The following is a 12318-nucleotide window of genomic DNA, read 5'->3' on the forward strand; positions in this document are numbered from 1 at the left end:
TAGCAACAGCTGCTGCTATAGTGCATCTCAGTACAATCATTGCTAATATTATGACTTATCTTCATGCAAATGATCTTTATCTGTGAACTTTTGTTGTTGTTGTTGGAGGAGCTTTTGTGATAGCAAAAGTAGAACATTAAGGCATTATGGCCTTTATGCTAGCCTACTCTTAAAATGGAGAAACACTGTAAAAATACAACATGAAGGAATTTCAACAGAAAAACTGAGATTCTAGTCATGATGAATAAGGGTTTGCAAGGAGAAAGAGGGAAAAGAGAGACCTGAAAGCTATACATTGAAGCAAGTCCTCACTCCCACCCCCGAGCCTGCTTTTTAACTATGCTGAAGACATTTTCAAGAATAGTTCAACTGTGTAAAGTATGAGGTCTGGAAGCCTGCCAGGGTCACCAAGTGTGACCCACTGTGCAAATGCAAGTTAAAGCTGTCTGAGGGAGTTTTAATTTATGCTTCAAATTTCTTCAAGAATTTGACTGGCATTGCTTTAAAGACTACGCAGAGTTTATAACAGTTCCTTTTTCCTTTCACAAAAGAATTTTGTCATACAGTACTATCATGCATTATGTTAACACTAGAAATCCTTTCTTGATGTCGTCATAGTCTGAGCTCAAGTACTTACTAAAGTGCTGTCTCATTTGGATTGGCTTTTGATTTGGGAATTAGTTAGGCATTACAAAATCTTCACATCTATGAAGTAGATATTTTGAGTATTCTGTTTTATTGTATTTCCTTTTTAAAAACTGCTGTTACCTTGCTGTAGGCTTTCCGAAAGGTCTGAATAGACATTTAATTGTATAATCAATCTGAGAGGTTTTCTTGGGAACCCAGAAACATTTTGGGGTGCTACTACTAGATATTCCAGCCAAAGGACTCTGCAATACACATCAAGAGAAAATAGAACCAATGCTCACTATAATTTCCCCCTCAAATCATTTTTATTAAATGCTCACTATTTTAAAGACTTTCCTTAGGACTGAACTTTGCAGGACATTAGAATTGAACCTAGCTCGGGAGCTACACCATGGTTACACAGCTCATGGTTTGCTTTGAGCAAGACAAACCATGGGCCCATTTTTACAGCTAACACTAAACAAACTTGTTGTGTAGCTTGTTGTAGAATGGCAGCAGGAGGTCCATGGGAGGAACAAAGCCACCACCATTTTATCACTGGCCACCAGCACACTTACTCATTTGCTGTAAGCCATAGTAAATGAAAATGAAGCAATGAGTAAAACTGAGCATTCGGTAACTGAAGGCACCAGGCACTACATCTGTCGCAATATATTCTTCTTCTTGAGGCAGAGCACTGGATTGTACTCCTCCACCCAACCTAATTAAGATTTATAGTAAACAAGGCTGGTCAAGTTATTTTGGCACTTGAGGCAGAAAACCCCACAGATGCCTCTACCTGGCAATAAAAACGCAGCATTTAAATATTTGTTGCCATTTAATAACATCCAAAATCAATCATGTGAGGTGGCTGCCTCACTCAGTCTAATGACTATCTTTCCTGAAGAAGAGCAGAATATGGACACATCTTCAAAATGCCTCCTCTTATTTCAAATCAGACTGAGGGCTCTCCCTGAAGAAGCCCAAGCACTGGAGCAACTTTTTTCCAACTTTTCCTGGCCCTCCTGGGTTTATTCAGTCTTTGATAGGACAAGTGGGCAATGTATGAAGCTAATCTATCCCAATTTATTAGTAAAACAACAACCAGTGAGCTCTCACCTACCACTTCTTCCACTCATCTCAGCCTGCTATTCCCACCAACAACAAACAGAGTTGTGCAGGGCGTTCTTTCTATCTCTGCTTCTAACTGTTGTAAACAGCCATTTAGTCTGCATGGGTAGGCAAACTAAGGCCCGGGGGCTGGATCCGGCCCAATCGCCTTCTAAACCCGCCTGCGGACGGTCCAGGAATCAGCGTGTTTTTACATGAGCAGAATGTGTCATTTTATTTAAAATGCATCTCTGGATTATTTGTGGGGCATAGGAATTCATTCATTATTATTTTTAAAAAATAGTCCAGCCCCCCCCCAAGGTCTGAGGGACAGTGGACCAGCCCCCTGCTGAAAAAGTTTGCTGACCCCAGCAAGCTACATATCAGAGAGAGCAAGGGAGGGAGAGATGGAGAGATGTAAGCAATCATCTGAACAAAGCCCAGGGTGTTACTATTTACTTCTAAATAATCTGTAATCTACTAACATGCTGTCTGTATATACATATTTATTTATTTCCCCCTCACAAAGGAGTCACTACAGATAATGAGGCTTATGACAACCTTGTCCATTCTCTTTTTAGAAGGCCAATAGAACAACTTTTTGGGGGGTGTGTTTTTTTCTTGCTTAAGATTGCCAGGACAGTAACACACAACTTGTATTACTGACCATTGGCTGTTTTCAGGCAGTTGTGATGGTATGTGAAAAAGCCAAATCTGTGCTGACTTTCCAGATACTGTCATTACATGCAAAACATCTTCTCAAGGCAACACACCTAGAAATCAAGATTAGCAAAGGCCAACAAAAATACAGCCAGGAATAGTGAGCCATCTCAGTTTTGCCTCTGTTTATCAACTTTGGGAGAATGATGAAGAGCAACTTGGAAAATTGCTTCATCCAAAGACCACCTTCTGGTTAAATTTGCCTAACTGCTAACTTGATTTTGAACAACAGTTTCATACTTTTAAATAAAGAGGTATTTCTAAGGATCAGTTACCATTTTTAAAACACATTTGCTGCCTAGTAGAACAGTACTGCTTTTTTGTTTGCTGTGATTTATTACTGGGTATTTAATATTGTGTATGTACTTCATATTTAAAACAGATCACAAAGCGCTTTTCATACAAGCCAATTCAAAAATAAAGGGACCATGAAGGCAGCAGTTTGCTTATTGCTAATGGCTATTGTGGGAGTGCGTGCCAGCAAGACCCAAGATTTCGAAGGCAGCGATGAGGGAGAGGAGCAAGAATTCATTTACACAAACAGGTATAAGCGCTCCAGTGACACACAAGACAAGTGCACTTATACCTTCATTGTACCTCAGCAGAAAGTGACGGGTGCCATTTGTGTTAATTCAAAGGAACCCGAAGTACTTGAAAACAGGGTAAATAAGCAAGAACTAGAGCTACTGAACAATGAGCTGTTAAAGCAAAAGAGGCAAATAGAAACCCTCCAGCAGCTGGTGGAGGTAGATGGAGGAATTGTTAATGAGGTGAAGCTTTTACGAAAAGAGAGCCGCAACATGAACTCGCGGGTCACCCAGTTGTACATGCAGCTGCTGCATGAGATCATCCGAAAACGGGACAATGCTTTAGAACTTTCCCAACTGGAAAATAAGATACTGAATCAGACTGCTGACATGTTGCAGCTTGCAAATAAATACAAAGACCTGGAACACAAGTACCAACATTTGGTATCCATTGCTAATAACCAGTCTATAATAATTGCACAGCTAGAAGAGTACTGCCAAAGAACACCCTCCATTAAACCAATCCCACAACCTCCACAGCCACCAAATCGAGTCTACCAGCCTCCCACTTACAATCGTATCACTAACCAAATATCCACCAATGAGATCCAGAGTGACCAGAATTTAAAGATTCTACCACCGACTCTCCCAACCATGTCTTCAGTTACCAGTATCCCAACTTCCACTGACAAACCATCAGGTAAGTGGAGTACTCAATATACCTAAATATCACTAATGCCTAAACAGCTTTATAAAACAAAGTCTCAATCTCATTACTGTGGATAAGTTGTAATGATGACACCTCAGAGCTTAAAAGAGTGAGATAAACACCCAGCTGCAATAACAAGATGGGGACCTATGAGAATTATCAGGCAGGGCAGGGTTGAGCTTTTTGAAAAAACCCCATAGTGCAACAGTGCAAGACAACTAAGCCCTGGAGCTAGAGGTGTAGTTTTTTGCTCACTATCTTCAGATCAGACTGATTTCTTAAAAGCATGGAGCATTCTGGACTGCCCTTAATCCTCCCTCCAGAATACCAGAAGCTTGAGGGGGTCAGGCCAATTTCATCCAACTCCACCTTGTTCCCTGTCACATCCAACTGACATCATTAACATTTCAGTAGCCTCAGTTTGCTGCATAGGCATGGGATCACTGAGGTCAGTATCAAAGGCATGAAGTGAGCAAATGATAGTGCTATGAAACTGCTTTATACATTTTGCATTCTTGCTTTAAAATAACAGGATTTGACATGTCAATACTTTGTGATAAAGATGGGATTAGCTTATTTTCTAAATATGCTTTGCATGTTGCCTGACCTACATTATACAATGCAGAAAATTTTGATATTTCATTCATTCAATTCATTCATTCACTCATTCATTTGAGCCTTTATAAACCATTAACTCATAGAAAATATAATAGTGGTGTACAATAAAATCTTTACACAAAATAATATGATACAGAACAAATGACCAACACGGAATCAAATTAATTATTTAAAAACACTTGGCAAAAGAAAAACACTTTTATGCAAAGGATGAAATATTAAAATTGTAGGCACCTGTCTTGGCCCAGTTCACATGTTATGGTAAACAATAATAATTTACCAATAATGTGGCTTTCTGTGTTGTTTTCCTCCCACTAAGGTTTAAGGGTAATAAACCATTATCCACAGCTTAGTGGTTATGTCCAAACCAGGGATTGCAGCTTGCTTTGCTCTGATAATGTGTAGTTCTTGCCAGGCTGGAGAGATGTAGGGTGTGTATGGGTAACCCACTTGTTGGCTCTGAGCCTACTCACAACTGGTACGTAGCCCATGGATAGCTGCATACGAGGAAATGCAGCCCTTGGGTTCAAAAATTGTCCCCATCCCTGCTATAGCGATTCTGAGTACAAGGTTGCATCTCCTTGTCATCATGGGTCTGCCAAGGGCCCTATGCTCCATAATTTTTATGTGCAATGGTAAGTTAGTTATTTCTTCAAGTTAATGCAGAAGGATCCAATCCAAACTGGAACAAGTTACTCATGATTTGAAAATTAAGTCCCATTTATTTAAATTCAACTAGATTACCATGGATCCAATCCAGTGTTGTATAAGTTTACCTTTTTTATCTTGTAAGAGTATGTGTTTATACAGACTGGGGGTGGGAAGCCTGTGGCTCTCCAGATGTTGCTGGACTACAACTCTCACCAATCCCAGATGTTGGCCATGCTGGCTGAGAGTGGTGAAAGTTGAGAGTTAAACAATACCTGGAGGGCCTCATGTTCCCCGCCCCTTGTGTACACACACACACACACACACACACACACACACACTGCCAAATAAAGCAGTCTGACAGGTGGGAGGATATAGCAAGGGCAGGAAAAAATAATCAACTCATTTGTGAAATATTGGGTTATGATGATTTGGAGAGTTTTTTAAGCCTCATAAACATTCCAGGGTCCTTTAATGTACAGCATAAAATAACCAAATAAAAAGGTTTATTAAAAAAGAGTCATAACTTTTATTTTTTTAATGCATCTACCATTTCTGAGGTTACTTAAAAACTGAGTAAAACAACCAAAAAGACTATTCATGACTCTTTTGGCCCAAAGAAACCAGGCTGTAAGCAGGCATGTTTAAATACACATGGTTGTGTTTTCTGCTAGTATTGTTTTTACTAAGGGAATGGTTAGTGGTAAAAGGTGACCTCACTCCAAATAGCAATGTTATTATTGTTATTATCAGTTTTTCCATTATGAACTCCTTGATTTCAAATGGATTATAACTTGGCCAGAAACCTTTGCTCCAGGCTAAAACATGACATCAAATACAGCAACCTGGCAGCAATTAAAGAATCAAAATAAAAAACAGGTAAAACACTGTTTCTAATACCAGTAGCAAGAAGAAAAATTCCCTGTTACTGATACTTGAGCCCATTGTTAAAAGTCATGCTACAAGCAGGAAAAAAAGCAAAAAATAAATAAATGCACTTAAGCATCACATTGTTCAGCCACAGGTTTCTGGATGACTGCACCTTTGGGTATTGTGTTACTCAGAAGAGGAGTGCAAAATTTCATCAGAGAATCATTTGCCATATACACAGTACTGAAAGCACTATTAAACAAGAGACAATAGTTTGGTTTTATCATGGCCCATAAAAGGAACCTAAGTGGAAGCATGAGGGGGAGAATAAAATTAGGCAGCAAGATCTCATAAACAAATGTTTAAAAAGACACGCAAAGCTATAGTCACATCAAAGAAATGATATATGCATAGATGGGACTACATAGTGTTTTGAAATTGCATGAGAGGCATAGGCATTTACTTGCACAAATCTCTGCTGAGAAGTGATGTGGTTCCATTAGTTCATGTTACTTCCTCCATCCAGCTGAAGCAGTAGCTCTGCTCGGCATGAGGGATTTTAAGATATTTGGACTAGATAGGAACATCCTATTGTCTAGTCTATGCATATTGACTTGAAAGTATGCTTCAGCGTGCTTAATGAGGATTACTTCTTAGAATGTGTGTAAAGAGACTATTCACATGAATGTTAGCACATGGGAACAAAAGAAAAGAATCAAGCTGTGCTGAATTCCAGTTTCATCAGACTGTCATTGGTATGACACCAGATAGGTTTTTAGCAGATGAGAGCATATTCATACTGAAGGCCAATCAAGACTGAATGTAGAAGCATGTAGAAACAAAGCCAACACTAGGGCTTTGTTAGGACTAGTTAGGGCACTAACTTGCCCTAAGCTTTTCCCCATTGCCACCATGGCATATTGTCAGATTCATTAAACTATGATTTAGTGATACTCACATGTGTCTGTAGACTTGAATTCTTCTCCATTAATCTGTTCTCTTCTAGTAGAGCCAAAAAGAGATACAACCTGTTGCTTCCCTTTCCAACTAAGCATAGCTGCATGTTATGGCTGTGCCCAAACAAACAATAATTTGTGTTAACTATGATTTTGTGTGAGGGTTACTAACCTTTGACCCTCTAGTTGTTATCAGACTACAAATCTGATCATCCCTGGTCATTGGCAGTGCTGGCTGGAGCTGATGGGAGATAGAGTCCAACAACATCTGGAGGGCCAAATGTTGGCCACCCTGGTTGAAGAACAAGCCAATGTCAAAACACAGTTAATTATGCTAGCTTGTTTCCCTGAACCATAGTAAATATTGGCACAGTTTCTAATTTGGATGGAAGTACATAACTATTGGAAGTTGAAAATGGAAGCAAAACCTTCCAATCTCATGGCCATGTCAGAAGAAAAGAGGTGGGTATGTAAGCCCTATCTTGTTCAGACTCATTCTGTAGTGCTAAACTATAGCTTAGCATAGTATTCAAATCCAGTAACTTAGTAGTTGCTTAAAAAGGGGGCTTCTGACAGAGTTTAGTATGATGTGTATTTTCAGATCATAACCTTGGTTTTAGGAAACAGAAATGAGAAATTTATATCAAAGTTTCCAGAACATAGTCTGATGAGGTCTGAATCTGATAAGTGCCTGGATGGGAAACCACCTGGGAACATCTATATGTATCCCATCACTGAAGGCAAGATATAAAATCTTACTTGTAAACACGTTTTGTTAATACTGAAATACCCTTCCAAATTTAGTGAAGCAAATCCATACATAATCATTACTATGACAAAGAACAACAGCACTACATGTTCAACATTTAATTCCATAACTGGGCCAAATGTGGTTTGTGTGTGTGTGTGTGTGTGAGAGAGAGAGAGAGAGAGAGAGAGAGAGAGGGAGGGAGGGAGGGAGGGAGAAATATGGCATCATATTTTAAAGATATATACAGAAAGATATTTTGTCAACTTATGACATATGTGATAAATCATAAATTCAACAGAAACACAATTCGGGCAAAATTTCATTGCTAGTGTCACAGTGAGTTTTAAACTTCTTTACAAATCCCAGGAGAAAATAAAACGTGGCGGATACAATTTTTCAAGCGCCAGGAAAGAGTGTTCCACAACAAAAACTGGAAAGAAGCTGCACATAAGCCTCAGACAGTAGTACTGGAGAAAAACATTCTCATGAACGTCACTAAGAATAAAGGAGTAGCTTTCGTAGTGCCATAATTTATTAGACTCGCTTTTTGGACTGCATAAATTATTTTCTGTGGATAGGATTAAAGTAATATGTTTTTGTCAAACTACTTGCCAAATGGTCTCATTCTACAACAAAACATTTGAATAGAGCTATGAACAAAGCTGTTACTATATTTAAAAAGGGCCCTTAAACTATGTCTAATATGCACAACTGTGAGGGTGGAATTCTATACACTAATACAATTGTTCCATCAACACAAGCATTTCTGCTTGCTAGATGGCTTGCTAGATCTCTTCCTATGTGCTGTTCTGGGGTTCTCCCAACTCTCCAGAGCATATTTGGGGGAAGCATGGGGGGAGGAGAGGGAGTAAAGTCCGCTTGTGCTGGCTTAGGCAAGCAATACTGGGTTAAGTTGACTCCAGTCTTGAGTATGCTGCAATTCTATGGGAACACAGAGAAGTCGCAGAATTCAGTTTCCTGAGATAAACAACTTCCAGTTTCTTTTAAAAAGCAAGCACGTAGTTCCTTGCTAGTTTCCTAGCAAAGTATGCTTGAAAGTGGGTAGCCTGTAGAAATTAGGCTGAGTAAGATTTCCATAGCTTTAATGCCTTGCAAGATTCCTGTTCTGGCAAAACTGAAAACAGCCATGTAGTAAATAAATAATTACAAGGTAATGTTTATAATTACATTCATTTGCATCATTTATTAATGCTGCAAAGTACTGGTTTTCATGGCAAGGAATAGAAATAGAGGTTTTTTAGAGCACCTACTCCAGACAAAAGTGCTCTAGGTCCTGGAAGAATGCAGTCAATAACTAAAACTACAGCATTCTGGACTACTGATGGTGAATTCACATGGCCCTTCTGCAATCATTTAATGTCAAGATCTAAATAGATTCCATTATTGTGGCCAGGTATAACACATTGCATATTTCTTAGCCATGGCACAAATAATACCTAAATTTAAATACTATTTATATAAAAACACATTTCTGTGTTTCTATGGTTGGTAGGAGCTTTCCCCCACTTTTTCTTCTCCATGATCCAAGAAGGTAGCAGTTGAACAGAAACCATTTCTTATTCAGAAATAGGAGGAATTCACAGCACCAAACACTAGATTTGTACCTTCAATCCAATGCCACACTTCCATTGGCAGAAAGCATTTTCTGCATATGGAAGGGCCATTTTGAGCTAGTAAAGAATGTTGGGTGAGAAAAACAAGCCTAGAGCCAAATAAATTGTTGCATTTGCACAAACTCCTCTGGAAAACTTTGTATGAGATCCTTACAATACATTTTGGTGACCTGCTAGTGTGCATATGCTTCAGCCTGTGTTTTTAGCTCACCATGTTTCTCATCCTTTGATGCAACCCATAGAATATAATAGTTGCACTGCAAGAGGATGTCTGCTACTGCTTGCGCAAGATTTCAAAAATATAGCATTAATACATTTTTTCCTCCCAATTGTTTGCATCCCTGACAGGAACGCACCATTAATTGCAAGATACCACTTTTAATTCTGAGTCCTATTACATAAGGACTACAGTTTTTCAATTCTTTTTGTTTATTGCCCAAGTAACCCTGTGTGAAATATATTTTCTAAAATGTGTGAAATACATTTTCTAGAATAGGGAAATAAAATGTGATTTTTTTGTTGCAAACCTTTAAAAAAAAAACTTCATTCCAAGGCAAACTTCACAATTCTTAACAAAATGAAGCTTCTAAATGTTAAGAAAATCACCTAACCCTCCCTAAAATTTAAGGATAGTGTCCTTGGCTTAGGTTTGGATACAGTTGGATGCAACCCACCTACCCAGGAAATTTCTAACTGTGTTATTCCTGCAGGAGCTAGAGTTGCACACCTGCAGAGAGATTAAACAATTACCTTATTACTACAGATTCTTTCTACTGTTCATACTGCCAGGGGACCAAGAATAATTTGCTCTTCCAGCTTCCTAGAACCTCCTTAGGGATACCTACTTCCCACTCTAAAGAACTTGGATCTGAATGCAGTACCTACCAAACTGTATTTTCCTTTATTCAGTCATGGAAAACGTCCTTGGCTCCAAGGGAGATGCTGGAAATGTATCATAAACTGCAGAGCTCCTAAAGGCCTTCTATAGTATCATTTAACTAACAATTTTGCAAAGCTCTGATTAATTTATCTTCCCCACCATTTTTAAATAAGTTATTTTTTTAAACATCAGCAATGGGAAAGGGGAATAGGAAGAATGAATCAAGATTATAGCATTTCTAAAAAAGGAACTTATCTATTGCAAAATGTGCCTGGAAAAAAATTCAAGTGCAACTATGATGTCCACCGCCTGCTTTAATAGATAGTCTGGAAATTTCATCCAATGAATACAAATATTCATTTTTTTGTAAAGATGCTGAGCATTGCAGGATGAAACTCAACAGAAATACATTCTCCTGTAAAAATAAGCTTAAACCCTGTTCTCTCTGGCAGCTCTCTATAGGCATTAGGCACAGCTTCCCAATGCACATACAGTGCATTAGACTGCTACAAAATAGACACACTGGTGTGTTTTTTTTAAAAAAATGCTGCGTGACAAGAGGTACAGCTGCAACAAACTCCTTAACTCTAAATAAGCTATGGAGGAAAGGGGGGGGGGGAGAGGTGATATGCCTACAACAGCCAAGGGTTCCAGTATGTTACAGAGTATGCTGTCTTACATTACTATGTTTTAACTGCGGTGTGCAACCCTCTTGTGTTGAATTTATTCCCCATCTTAGATTTGTAGCTGAAATTCAAAATATTTTATTTTCATTTACATCTTAGAAATAAAACTAGTGTGGCCCTTTCTTTTATTCTATGCAAACACTATCAAAGGGGTGCTACCAATACACTCTGCCTTCTACGAGTTTTGAAGAACACCACTAGAAAATGACAATATTCTCCAAGACATGACAACTGCAAACTCAGTCAGAATGTGATATTTGTAGCACCCTCTGTAGCATTTCCATCCGTTATTTCCATTCAAGTAACTTTGCAAGAAAAACTACAGTAACAAGGTCCACTGTTTTTCCTGTACAGTAATACATATTGAGCAATATTGTTCATCGAACACTCCATTAATGTAGCTGTAGACCAGGGGTGTACATCTCAAAGAGTTATGGTGGGGGCACTATTATATTTTCGTTAAGAAGACCATATTATTACATTAATCATAAAAAGCATTTCTGTTACATATGACAAAGTAAACTATCCATGCCTGATGAACCTTTCTTTGAATCACAGCATTCTGATAAGAAGCGTCCTAAAAAGTACTTTATGCTAAGAACTTCCCCTAAAATGCATTGCCACAAGCGAGTGTTGTGGGGCACAGCCTCAGTTTGCATAGAACAACATGCAGGGCATCCAGTAGTTGTTCAACTGCAATTTAAGTTTTCCTCAAGAAAGGATGGCTCTACCTAGGGTGTCATGTTTAATTCTATTTGTCCTCTGTTGTCTTTCTTTCCCATGTTTTGAGAAAAAATATGGTATTTGGGTACGGTGTTGCTTCTTGTGACTATTAGCGCCTGTTGTCTTTTTGTTTTAAATTTGATTTAATAAACAAAATAGAGCAATTGTGGAGTAGGGATTCCAAGGCAGCGCAACTGCTAAACATCAAGGTAAAGGTAAAGGTACCCCTGCCCGTACGGTCCAGTCTTGACAGACACTAGGGTTGTGCACTCATCTCACTCTAGAGGCCGGGAGCCAGCGCTGTCCACAGACACTTCCGGGTCACGTGGCCAGCGTGACGACGCTGCTCCAGGGAACTGGCACCACACGGAAATGCCGTTTACCTTCCTGCTATAAAGCGGTACCTATTTATCTACTTGTACTTAAGGGTGCTTTCGAACTGCTAGGTGGGCAGGAGCTGGGACCGAACAACGGGAGCTCACCCCGCTGCAGGGATTCGAACCGCCGACCATGCGATCGGCAAGTCCTAGGCGCTGAGGATTTACCCACAGCATCAAGGTAGAGGGGTAGAATTTTTTATGTTTCCTCACACTGACTTCAATGGGAGAGGAATGGCAATGCCAGTCAAAGGGTTGACATGCTTTGGGGCCAATTTGGCAGCCATGTCTGAAGAACAAAAGGCTTCAGACCCCGCAAATCCATGATTGCCTACAGCATGCCCCCTGAATGCCACACCCCCCCTCTTGGCACAGCAGCATTTATACAGTCATAGCTCGAATTACAGACGCTTCAGGTTGCGTTTTTTCGGGTTGCGGACTGCCCAAACCTGGAAGTACCAGAACGGGTTACTTCTGGGTTT

At 39.4% G+C, this 12318-nt stretch overlaps 2 protein-coding genes across 16 annotated transcripts in view; one reads left to right on the forward strand and one right to left on the reverse strand.

The window, feature by feature from the left end:
- Positions 1 to 12318, reverse strand: part of RALGPS1 (Ral GEF with PH domain and SH3 binding motif 1) — a 229265-nt gene that overhangs the window by 101025 nt on the left and 115922 nt on the right. The gene's annotated exons all lie outside the window — the stretch shown is intronic.
- ANGPTL2 (angiopoietin like 2) overlaps positions 1 to 12318 on the forward strand; it is a 29273-nt gene that overhangs the window by 8303 nt on the left and 8652 nt on the right. For both annotated transcript variants that reach the window (XR_014559951.1, XM_083721210.1), the window contains exon 2: positions 2840 to 3684. Coding sequence is in view for 1 of the 2 variants with exons in the window: in XM_083721210.1 (XP_083577336.1) it covers positions 2886 to 3684 (799 nt within the window). In the remaining variant the exon portion in view is untranslated. The remainder of the gene's footprint in view (positions 1 to 2839; positions 3685 to 12318) is intronic.

The sequence above is a fragment of the Podarcis gaigeae genome (genome assembly GCF_964106915.1).
Source record: "Podarcis gaigeae genome assembly, chromosome: Z".
Classification (NCBI taxonomy): Eukaryota; Metazoa; Chordata; class Lepidosauria; order Squamata; family Lacertidae; genus Podarcis; species Podarcis gaigeae.